The sequence below is a fragment of the Kluyveromyces lactis genome (genome assembly GCF_000002515.2).
Source record: "Kluyveromyces lactis strain NRRL Y-1140 chromosome E complete sequence".
Lineage (NCBI taxonomy): Eukaryota > Fungi > Ascomycota > Saccharomycetes > Saccharomycetales > Saccharomycetaceae > Kluyveromyces > Kluyveromyces lactis.
The window spans coordinates 851,557-862,998 of NC_006041.1; the positions used below are offsets into that span (position 1 = coordinate 851,557).

General features: G+C 38.9%; 6 protein-coding genes and 1 non-coding gene across 7 annotated transcripts; 6 read left to right on the forward strand and 1 right to left on the reverse strand.

Moving 5' to 3' along the window:
* Window positions 1-30: 30 nt before the first annotated feature.
* SSL1 (TFIIH/NER complex subunit SSL1) lies at window positions 31-1,497 on the forward strand (the record flags this gene model as incomplete). Its single annotated transcript, XM_454384.1, has 1 exon — window positions 31-1,497. One exon carries the CDS (start codon window positions 31-33, stop codon window positions 1,495-1,497), a length of 1,467 nt encoding a protein of 488 aa, XP_454384.1.
* Window positions 1,498-2,288: 791 nt separating this feature from the next.
* On the forward strand, window positions 2,289-4,046 carry HOL1 (Hol1p; the record flags this gene model as incomplete). Its single annotated transcript, XM_454385.1, has 1 exon — window positions 2,289-4,046. One exon carries the CDS (start codon window positions 2,289-2,291, stop codon window positions 4,044-4,046), a length of 1,758 nt encoding a protein of 585 aa, XP_454385.1.
* A 671-nt stretch (window positions 4,047-4,717) lies between these two features.
* On the forward strand, window positions 4,718-4,790 carry KLLA0_E09659r. Its single transcript has one exon. It is a non-coding gene; the product is annotated as a tRNA-Lys (tRNA).
* Window positions 4,791-6,054: 1,264 nt separating this feature from the next.
* SAG1 (Sag1p) lies at window positions 6,055-8,403 on the forward strand (the record flags this gene model as incomplete). Its single annotated transcript, XM_454386.1, has 1 exon — window positions 6,055-8,403. One exon carries the CDS (start codon window positions 6,055-6,057, stop codon window positions 8,401-8,403), a length of 2,349 nt encoding a protein of 782 aa, XP_454386.1.
* A 285-nt stretch (window positions 8,404-8,688) lies between these two features.
* Window positions 8,689-9,612, reverse strand: KLLA0_E09703g (uncharacterized protein; the record flags this gene model as incomplete). The annotated part of the gene is made up of 1 exon (XM_454387.1): window positions 8,689-9,612. One exon carries the CDS (start codon window positions 9,610-9,612, stop codon window positions 8,689-8,691), a length of 924 nt encoding a protein of 307 aa, XP_454387.1.
* A 643-nt stretch (window positions 9,613-10,255) lies between these two features.
* On the forward strand, window positions 10,256-10,891 carry KLLA0_E09725g (uncharacterized protein; the record flags this gene model as incomplete). Its single annotated transcript, XM_454388.1, has 1 exon — window positions 10,256-10,891. One exon carries the CDS (start codon window positions 10,256-10,258, stop codon window positions 10,889-10,891), a length of 636 nt encoding a protein of 211 aa, XP_454388.1.
* A 164-nt stretch (window positions 10,892-11,055) lies between these two features.
* SPC1 (signal peptidase complex subunit SPC1) lies at window positions 11,056-11,331 on the forward strand (the record flags this gene model as incomplete). The annotated part of the gene is made up of 1 exon (XM_454389.1): window positions 11,056-11,331. The coding sequence occupies one exon, from the start codon at window positions 11,056-11,058 to the stop codon at window positions 11,329-11,331; it is 276 nt and encodes a 91-aa protein (XP_454389.1).
* Between the last annotated feature and the right edge of the window lie 111 nt (window positions 11,332-11,442).

Below are 11,442 nucleotides of genomic sequence, written 5' to 3' on the forward strand. Positions count from 1 at the left end.
AAATTTTATTAATCGTTTTTGATTACGATAATGCCTCCTATTATAGATAGTGAATCAGACGATGAACGGATCATTGGAATCACTAACAAGAGACATAGACAAGATGGTCAGACCAAAGTGCTGAAAAACAAAGTGAAGAAGCATGTTAGAACAAAAGAAACTGCAGATTCGGATGGTGCAGGCAATGGGAATTCTAGTGATGATGAAGAGGATGAACGAGTTCATTCACAACTATCAAAGAGAAGTCGTGATCCAAGAAAAATGAAGAAGAAAAAGAAGAAGAAGCTGTCCAACAAGAACTTACAAGGTGTCAATGGTGGTTATGCCTGGGAAGATGACATTCAAAGAAGTTGGGACCTTGTCAAAGTTGATGATGAAGGCAATATCGCTGCTATTGTGGCAAGCATAGTTGAAGCAAGAAAAAAAAGGGCAGCAGAGAAGACGGTTACTCCGTATCAAAGAGGTATTATCAGAACCCTTATCTTGGTATTGGATTGTAGCGAAGCAATGATGGAAAAAGATTTGCGACCTAATAGATATGCAATGACAGTACAATATGCTGTAGACTTTATTCATGAGTATTTTGATCAAAATCCTATTTCTCAAATTGGTGTAGTTGTTATGCGTGATGGTTTAGCTCAGCTAATATCGCAGGTCAGTGGTAACCCTCAAGAACATATCGATGCTTTAAAGATGCTTCGTAGGCAAGAACCAAAGGGGAACGCTTCTTTACAAAATGCTTTAGAGATGGCTAGAGGTCTCTTACTTCATGTTCCAGCGCATTGTACTAGAGAAGTACTCATCGTTTTCGGTGCATTATCAACTACAGATCCAGGTGATATTCATCAAACGATTGGCTCATTGGTACATGAGAATATTAGAGCAAAAGTTATTGGTCTATCTGCTCAAGTCTCCGTTTGCAAAGAGTTGTGTAAGCAGACGAATTATGGAGATAACTCATATTATGGGATTATATTGAACGATCATCATTTTAAGGAACTATTCACAAGTGCAGTGACACCGTTACCGGTGAGCAAAGTGAACAAAGGGTTCACCTTGGTTAAGATGGGATTCCCTACCAGAGTATTTGAGGACACACCATCATTTTGTGCTTGCCATTCGACTCTAGTCCATGGTGGTTACGTCTGTCCCAATTGCAAAACTAAGGTTTGCTCTCTACCGACAGTATGTCCGAGTTGTGATTTGATGTTGATACTCTCAACACATTTAGCAAGATCGTATCATCATTTGATGCCTCTTAAGACTTTCCAAGAAGTCCCAGTGTCAGATAGCTTCCCTACAGACTATTGCTTCGGCTGCCAAAAGCGATTCCCCACCTTAAGAAATAACAAAACAGGCGAACTATTAACAAGCAGCAGGTACAGATGTGAAGAGTGTGATCAAGATTTTTGTATAGATTGTGATGTATTCATTCATGAAACGTTACACAACTGCCCTGGGTGTGAGTCCAAACCAATCAATGTAAATATCAAATGAATTTAACCCGCTAATCATTTTCTCGGTAGTTCCAAGAAGAAAATATCACAAGAACGACTTTTAAACATTGACTCAAATTGTATATAACATTGAATGGTTACTAAAAAAAAGGCACTCACATCCTTTACATCTATTTACAATGTACTCCCCCTGGGTTGGCTGGATACCGCTTTCCCTACAATTGTATAAATCTCATCTCCTAATCATTATCTGCTTGTTTAGTGCATCTCAGATTGTGACAAAATAAAAAGTAACGATTATTTTCAAAATTTTTCAGCTCATCGGAGAAATTGCAAAATGAAACCTCGAATAGAAAAGGCAACAAGATACCAACCGATTTTTCAACGACCTCACAAAAAAAAAATACTGTACTGAATAAACTTCCTGTTACCATCAAGTTTGTGCTATATCTCTAGGACAGGTAGGTTCTTTCAAACTTGAGATTCACAGGGAGTTCAACCGTACGTCTCTTTACATTTGCATTGGCTTCTTACTGTTGATTTTTCCAATCACTTTAGTCTGCTGTCAATCCGGTTTAACTGATTTCACTAATTAAATCGGACTCATCCTCTTCACAATTAAACATTTCTGTTAAGTGGTTGAATATACAGCAGAGATTGTTGCATTATTTTATTTATTTTGATATTTGACATCCTTCCTGAAAGAGTTCATACCAACTCGAAATTATCACAATCACAATTACATTGATACTATACAACTTTGGATATCCATTGCTGTGACATTTCCACTATCATCATTTTTTTTTGGACCAATATTGAGGCACAGGTTTAATGGATAAGTACACGAACAGACACCATCCTGATTTCATTCCTGGTACTTTCAATATCTATCATTCTAAATTATTGGAAAATGGATTAATCCATGGTTCAAGATTGAAAAAGGATAGTAATGGTGTTATTTTAATTCCACAACCTTCGGACTCTCCCAATGATCCTTTGAACTGGTCAGTCATTAGGAAATTGGCACATTTTGCCTTGATGGCATTTATCACTGCCTTCACTGCCGCTACTAGTAATGACGCGGGTGCAGCACAAGATTCTTTGAACGAAATTTATGGAATCAGTTACGATGCCATGAACACTGGTGCAGGTGTCTTATTTTTAGGTATTGGATGGGCCACCTTGTTCTTGGCTCCCTTTGCTAATTTGTACGGAAGAAAGATTACCTATCTAATCTGTATCACATTGGGTTTATTAGGCGCATTATGGTTTGCGTTAGCAAGCAGTACCAAGGATACCATTTGGTCGCAATTATTTGTCGGGATTAGTGAGTCCTGTGCTGAAGCTCAAGTTCAGTTGTCCTTGACTGATATTTATTTCCAACATCAACTTGGATCTGTGCTTACCGTCTACATTTTAGCAACATCTATCGGTACCTTCTTGGGACCTTTAATTGCTGGTTACATTGCTTCTTTGACTAGCTTCCGCTGGGTAGGCTGGTGTGCAGTCATCATATCTGGGGGTTTATTGGTATGGATTGTCTTTGGCTGTGAAGAAACCTATTTCGACAGAAAACAATATCGTACTCCGTTGACCTCGCAGAAGGGATATAGTGGTGTTGAAGATGGTTCTAGTTACCAAAACTCTTCAAACCTTTTGGAGAAGAAGACCATGTTGATTGAACAATTTGCAGATAGTAAGAATAACGACTCTAAGATGAACGAGGACTCGAATGAAGTCACCAACAGATATGCCGATTATCCAGAGGCTTATGAAAACGTTGAAGAATTGATCGATGGTTCGAAAGAAAAAATGAAACCGTATTACAAAAGAATTCAACTTATCACCAAGTCTGGTAACCTTAGAGGGTATGGTTTCAAGCAATACTTCAAATATATTGGTTTCAACTTGAGAATGTTTTTATTCCCACCTGTCTGGCTATCTGGTATGTTTTGGGGTATTCAAGATGTTTTTCTTTCCTTCTATTTGACTACCGAGGATACCGTGTTCTATGAAGCGCCTTGGAACTACTCGGACTATGGGGTTGCAATTATGAATGTACCCACGTTGATCGGGGCGGTCATCGGATGTTTCTACGCTGGTGTTATTAGCGATTATTTTGTTTTATGGATGGCACGTAAAAATAATGGTATCCTTGAAGCCGAATACAGATTATATTTTGCTGCTGCCACTGCTATCATCTGTCCAGCGGGTTTATTGATGTTTGGTATTGGTACAGATAGAAACCTACCATGGCAAGTTATTTATGTTGGTTTGGGCTTTATCGGTTTTGGATGGGGTTGCTCAGGTGATATTGCCATGTCTTATCTAATGGACTGCTATCCGGAGATGGTGCTAGAAGGTATGGTTTGTACCGCTATCATCAACAACACAATATCTTGCATTTTCACGTTTGTTTGTTCTTACTGGCTAGACGCATCGGGGACTGAAAATACTTACATCGCTCTTGCCGTTATAAATTTCGCAGTCACACTTTTGGCCCTTCCTATGTATATCTACGGAAAGAGAATTCGAATGTGGACCAAAAAGTGGTACAATGCTTCCATTGATCTTAGAGATGGTATTTAAGATCAGGCAGCCTCGTCTTTCTGTCCTGTTGGCTGTTATAGCCTACTTCACGCCATATCCGTTTTACATATTTTCGTAATTTTGTCTCTTTCTTCTAAATAATAGATCAATGATATTGAACGATCATAAGGCCCAATGATATTTATTTTGGTTATCCATTCAGGCAATGAAGGATTTGCCGTACTTTCTTTTCACAATTAAAGCTTAGAAAGTTTTGGTTTATTTACAAGTTTTTACTCAAGATACTGATTTCAATGTCAGAATTTCATTGATATTGTTTAACTTTTAAAGTTAGTAGAAAATTTATACACTAATTCCTCATATTAAATATGGCGAATTGTGGTGCTTTTTACTTAACTGAATAGAAAAGATACGAGACACTTTTGCTAGTTTGCTTGAAATATGTTCTAATGATTTGTTATTGTTATTAATGTCGTGTGCCATAGGTCAATTAATAATATGCCAGCAATGTTGAAACGGTTCATAAACTATGATCGGGTAACTATCAATGTAATAGGCGGTTAAGTATCAAGATGATACATAAGGATAAACACTATGGATTCATCAGATACCAAAGATCTTGAAATAACAACACATGACTGGAAATACCAGTATCACCAACAAGCAACAACTAAGATAGTACCTCTGCAATCCTTTGTAAGAAACAAAGAGCCTTGCTGGCGCAATCGGTAGCGCGTGTGACTCTTAATCACAAGGTTGGGGGTTCGAGCCCCCCGCAGGGCTTTGTTTTTTACGATCTTCACCAATTAATATATACTATTGTTATTTTAGTTTCAATTTCAAAGTTCAGATGAAAATAACAATGCATCACATCGAACATGGTATCCAATCAATCGAGTGATGTATTAACAAATATAACTGACATTGTTCTAATTTTCTCAGTCTACTTTTTCCAATCTAGAATGCGGTAAAAGAGTATTATTTTGGGACTGCCATCATCTTTCATTTGTGCCTCATGAGAAGCGATATTCTAGATTGTTTCCATTGCAGGTTATATCTTAATGGTTGAAGAAATTCTTATGTACCGCTCGCTACTCATCATTCGAATGAATAAAACACACAACGGTGATTTGAATTCAGAATCAAACAATTCCTCCAAGTTACACAATGAGACACTTATTTGACTGGTCGGGATTCCAATTTTCGCCCGTTGATTCAGCAATTGATTATCCCTTAAAACAACTGTCTGCAAGCAAACCAACACAATACTAGAACCTAGCACTTGCATCAAATGTTCCCATTGATCCCATATCGGGCGTTTTTGAACTGAATTTCGATACTTGACGTCTTTCCTATTTAGTCAATGAAAGGTCTATTAAAATTAAAACTTCATCTACATTATAAGCCGTAAAGGGAAACTGCGCTATAGGACAAACATAATATCTCTAAATGAGAGTCCATCATTCAAAAGGTAGGGACGTCTTGTTAATTAAGTTTAATAGAGGGACTACGGCAATATTGTGGGCCAGGTATTCTTCGCATTGCTACATTCTTCGAAACGAAATATGTCTGGTTGATTGATGTTTGGTTCGATAGCCAGCGAAGATCTATAGAAGGTAGAATAGGGTCTAACCTTGTTTTATGAAACGACATTGAAATCTTATATTGGCTAAAAAATACATCACGTCTGTCTGTTAATGAGGTTTTTCATGCACTGGTTCTCAGGAGTTTGAATACTTGTATAGTAATCTTGCATGCAATTCGTTAATCCCCAACACATGGGTAACGTGTTCAATGCGTATTTTAGGTTTGAACTTGAAACTATGACACAACTTAACTATATGTCATTGCCTATCAGAAATCAAGATGGAATTCGTATAAATTGCTGGTAGAATTCGGAACTAACTTGACACATCTGAATTAAGGACCTTTACACATCTTAAATTGTTGGTTGTGTAAACCATCAAACTGAGCATTCCGAAAAAACACAACAGGCGTAGCTAGTAAAATCTGAACCTCAACGCTCCTTTTGTTCAAACTTTACACCATGTTTACATTCGCTTACATCCCAATTATCGTTTTTTCAGCACTTATTTCGACTTCCCTCGGGAAGGAACTTACCACGGTGAAGCTTTCGAACCCTTCAGTAGTTGCTGCTTCAGGTTCCAACTCCTTTCCTCACCAAGGTTGGATTGCTTCACTTGACTGGGCCTTTGAAGACACTTCAAATGCAAAGACAGGGGATTATTTCACTATCACAATGCCCCATGTCTACAAGGTTAAGTTTAACGAGGGGGACACCTCATTTAAGGTAAACTTGGATGATAACACCGAAGTTTTTGAATGCTATGCTCCCCAGCAAGCTGCATATAAATACGAGGACACAATACTCAAATGCTATGCTGTAACTGATATTTCTGCTTATGAATCTATATCGGGTTCTCTTACCGCGACGTTGGTTCTCTCTAACGGCGGTTCTGCATATCCACCAGAGCTTTCTAATGCGAACTATTTTTCATCTGGAGAGAATACATTGTATTTTAACGATATTGAAGCATCTTTTCAAGCCAATGCCAAATCTGAAACCAATGACTTCTATTTTTCGGGTCGTTCTACTGCTTATCAATCCCTGGAATCGTACTTCTTAGGTTTTAATTGCCCAAATGGTTATATTACTGGTGCATCCCAGCAGATAATTTATGATGTTAGTAATGAGGGATACGGCATCGACTGCTCAGCAATTCAGGTTTATCAATCGAAAAATTTTAATGATTGGATATTTCCCATCGACTATGAGACATTGGATGGTTCCGTTTCATGTGGAGAGAACTCTGTAGAAATAACTGTCGAAGAACTTAAACCGGATTATCGTATTTGGGTAAATGCGTTGCAAAATCTTGATAGTGAGGTTGCAACAGTAAGAAATTCAATCTTTTTTGATTATACTTGCACCAACACCGTTGAAAATTCAACATACAGGACTACTACCCATTACGAACCAGTTTACGTAATAACTGAAGCCATCTACTCTGGAGTTGCTTTCACGACTGTAGATGCTGAGGGACAAGAGACGACTCTAACATCTACCATCAGCTGTTCGAGATGCGAGGAAACGTCTTCAACTGAATCCACCAGTGAGGTATCGTCAGAATCTACTACAGAATCTACTACAGAATCTACTACCGAGATCACCACTGAACCTTCTTCTGAATCTAGTTCCGAAATTACAACTGAACCAACTTCCGAAGTTACTACCGACCGTACGACTCTAACGTCCACTGTCAATTGTTCTGAATGCGAGGAAACCTCTACTACTGAGACGCCCAGTGTGGTGACATCAGAGTCAACAATAGAGTCAACAACACACTCGATAACAGACTCTACGGTAGAAAGCACTACTGATACCACACCCGAGAGCTCCACCGAGGTATCCTTTGAATCAACACCGGTGAGTACCAATGAGCTCACAACAGAGACTTCTTTTGAATATACTACAGAAAGTACAATCGAATCATCTTCTGAATCTACCAGTGACTTCACAACCGAAAGCTCCACCGAACTCAGTTCTGAATCCAGTACGGAATCTTCGACGGAATCCTCTTCCGTGCCAAGCACAGTACCAACTACATCACCTTATACTGAGTCAAGCTCTGAATCTACGACGGAGTCTGACATTTCCACTGAAATAACTTCAGAGCAACCTTCAGAAACGTCATCTGAGACCTTTTCAGAATTCTCATCAACCACTGATGTTGAAAGTTCACCGGGAACAACCACAACCGCCACAAGTACGGAAATTTCATCTTCGGTCAGCACCGTATGCACCGAATGCTCGGAGGATACAACTTCACTTGATATTTCGACAGAAACCTTTGACTCAAGTACAGAAGGTAGCACAACTTTGGAAACGTCATCTACAGAGACTACGCTTGAGACCAGATTATTTAGTTCTGATGTTGAAACATCAGAACTGGTAGTGGAAACGGACAGTTCAGAGATCACAATTGAAACTGAGACGTTGGTTTCCGATTCAACAACAGCAGTTAACACAACTGAGAGCTCTAGTGTACCTCCTACGCACTCCACCGACACATCAATTACCACAGATACTATCGAAGAAACAGAAGGGACATCTGCTGAAGTATTAACTTCCGCACCAATTTTCTCGGGAACCATTGAACCAAAAGGGTCCACGGACACTCCGCAAGGAACAGCATCGATCACTTCAAACACTTTCCCTGCCATAAGAACTTTTTCAATTCCATCTAACTTCCAAAAACCACCGCCATCTTCATCCACAACATCTCTATTGACATTCCAAGGGCACGGAAATCACGTTGGAAGATCAACACTCGCTGGCTTGTTGCCCATTTTAATTTCATATATTTTCCTCTAGACTATGTGTCATAGTTATCCTGTCAGTTCTTATCTAATCTACCCCAGTTCAGTTCTATTGTATACTGGATAATCTCATCAACTAGTTCTTTCCTATGTACCACGCCTAAACAAACTCTTACAATTTGGAATATTTCTCTGCATTGCCTTATATACACATTACTTGATTCGTCTTTCGGAGAAGAGGAGTAGACTTACCTTCATCTTGACGAGAACAATAATAGTAGAGTAACTGTACAACAAACTAAAAGCTTTTCTTGAATATTCCTTATACTATTATTTATAGCTAAGATTTTGCACCTGAAGTTCTTAGAACAAATTCAAAGGCTGCTAGGGCAGCCGCATTTGCAGGGAAACTTCTTAGGAAACTTGGCACAAAACCTTTGAAGAATCCATTGATACCCTTTGATTGATAAATGTCTTTGACGGCAGTTCTCCACGATTTGAAAGAACCGTCGTACTTGTCATTGCATAAAACAACTTGCTTGACAACATCACTTGGGTAGGCAGTGGTCCAGAAACCGAACGAGGCACTAAAACCACCGGCCCAGAAATTAATAGCAGCTTCACTCATTTTTGTATTCTCTCTGAACCACCTTGTTAGTAATTCGTATGATCCCCACCAGTAAACGAAATGTGTTCTAAAGATCAATGTTGAAATTAGACCTTTATAGAGCCCTCTGATACCTTGAGCAGAATAAATCTTTTTGATCACATCCAATGGTCCTTTGTATCTGGTAGTAGTTTTATCATATTGAACTTGTAATTTTGCCTTTGCCAATTCAATTGGTGGTGCTATAAATGAAACAGACCAGCCTGCTAACACACCACTTATAATACACCCACTCAAGGGAAGTTTCTCGTCATTTGGATAAACATATTTATGCATTAACATTCTGTAGTTATGCAAGCATCCTAACATAACAGAATCCATTAAGATCCAGCCTACCAATGGTGGTGTAAATCCAAGATAGAACCCTCTTATACCTTGGTTTCTGAACGTCTTGTACACACAATCTAAAGGTCCTTTGAATCTAGTTTCATTTTGTGAAGTTTGTAACCGCACCTTAATGGTATCGAATGGATGCCCAACTGCATTCTTAGCAACACCACTGAACACACCAGCAACGAAACCCATAATTCTAGAGTAAGTTTCATTCGAGATCAACGAATTGACTGGCTCTGTAATTGCGTTGGAAGATTTCGACATTTTGCACGTTGACACTAAGAGTTGATACTTAACGAATGGTAGTATTACACACTTGCCTCAACCCAACACCAAGATGAAATCGTAAATTTGAGTGGTTGTTGGACCTGATTTTCGAAACGTATTCAATTATAAACTACAACTATGTCTTGCAAGCTCGAGAAGTCGCTGAGTCTTGATTTTGATGCTGCAACTTTCCGGCGATGACTGAGTATAATTTTTCACCGATTCAGGCGAACAGAGAGATACGTTAGGTAGAGATATAGAAGCGAGTTCTACCTAGCCCATTCTTCGGGGAATGATTACAACTTCAAGCTGAGGTACCAGCCCTGTCATTGGTATGAGTCGCTTCTAACATATATACCATTCATGTGTTGGTGTCATCACGTGACTGGAGTCATAAAAGATGCCACTGTCGGTGGTCACATAGATTGTATGTAGCACTACCCATCCTTTAACTCTAGTCAACAGCAGCATCTATTTACATCTGTTCTCTGGGTGGTGTTTGAACAGTATACGTAGCGTTAACCCTCTTTTCTTATATTAATCAGATGAGATATCAATTGAGAAGCGACTTTAAACATGGAAAATGCCGACTTAACCTGGTCTGAATCAGACTAATGCTGCAACACATCAGCCGATACCAATGGCTAGACAAACACGACCCGCTGTAACACGAGAACTATGCGAACAGTGCATTGGAAACACAAAGAATGCTCAACGTATGGTTCTTTTGATGGCTCAAATGGCAGCCGCATATGAGAAATTAGGCAATTTACGCCATAGCGATGAGGACAAGAAACAATCAGAAATCATAATTTCTAACCTAGAGTCACATGTAATTGTAACGACTCTCACCTTAAGAAAACTTTCACAACGATCGGAACAAGAGGATTTGCAGCTACTCGTTTTGTACAACTCTACAAAGAACGCATGGACAAGGACCCAATACTACGAAATTTACCAGCTAAAGCAGTTTCTAGAAGAGGCAATCATTTCCAACCAAGATTACGATATTCTTCCGCAAGCTGAAAATGTATTGAATGGATTCTTATTTAATGAAGACTATGTAAAAAACCTACCAGCGTTGAACGAAGATGTCAAGCTCTCGCAATGGGAGATATTCGCAAGAGAAGTTACGCAAATAAACAAGACATACAGGATCCAATTGGATCACTTTGGGAATTCAGTACAAAGAGTAATGAACCGTGCCAAACTGAACACCAACTATCCACATATCGAGGCTCTCAATATCATGCTAAATGACCTTAATTCTTACTGATCGACTACTGTATATGTACGGGAAATAGCCAAAATGTATAATATACAATATTCAACATGTAAGAAAAAACAGAAAATGAAAGTGAGACTCAGTAGTAAAGCACTAATAATTACCGAACTATAGACCCCACAGACCCGGCAAACACACGCAGCTCATCACACAACATGGAGGTACTACAAGATTTAGGACGCCAGCTCGTTTTCCCAATTGACTTTGAGTCTCAAAGTTACACAGAATCAATATCTAACAAGGCACTCTATTTGATCACTTTCTTCAGCTTCATCTCAGGATATTTAACAGAATCGATCAAAGTCTCAGGAATAGTATTTGTTTTGGGGCTAATAGTGGTACTAGTAATTGTGTTACCACCGTACTCTGCCTACAACAAACATAGACCTCAATGGGCAAACTCAGGACCCACTGTAGTCGAACCTAAATAGAGATTTCGATCAGATTTACCTTAATTATCACTTTTCTGATTTTATATCTATATAGTAATGAGACAAACCCATATACAACACACTTTCAAGTACAGATTAGCATCCCCATCC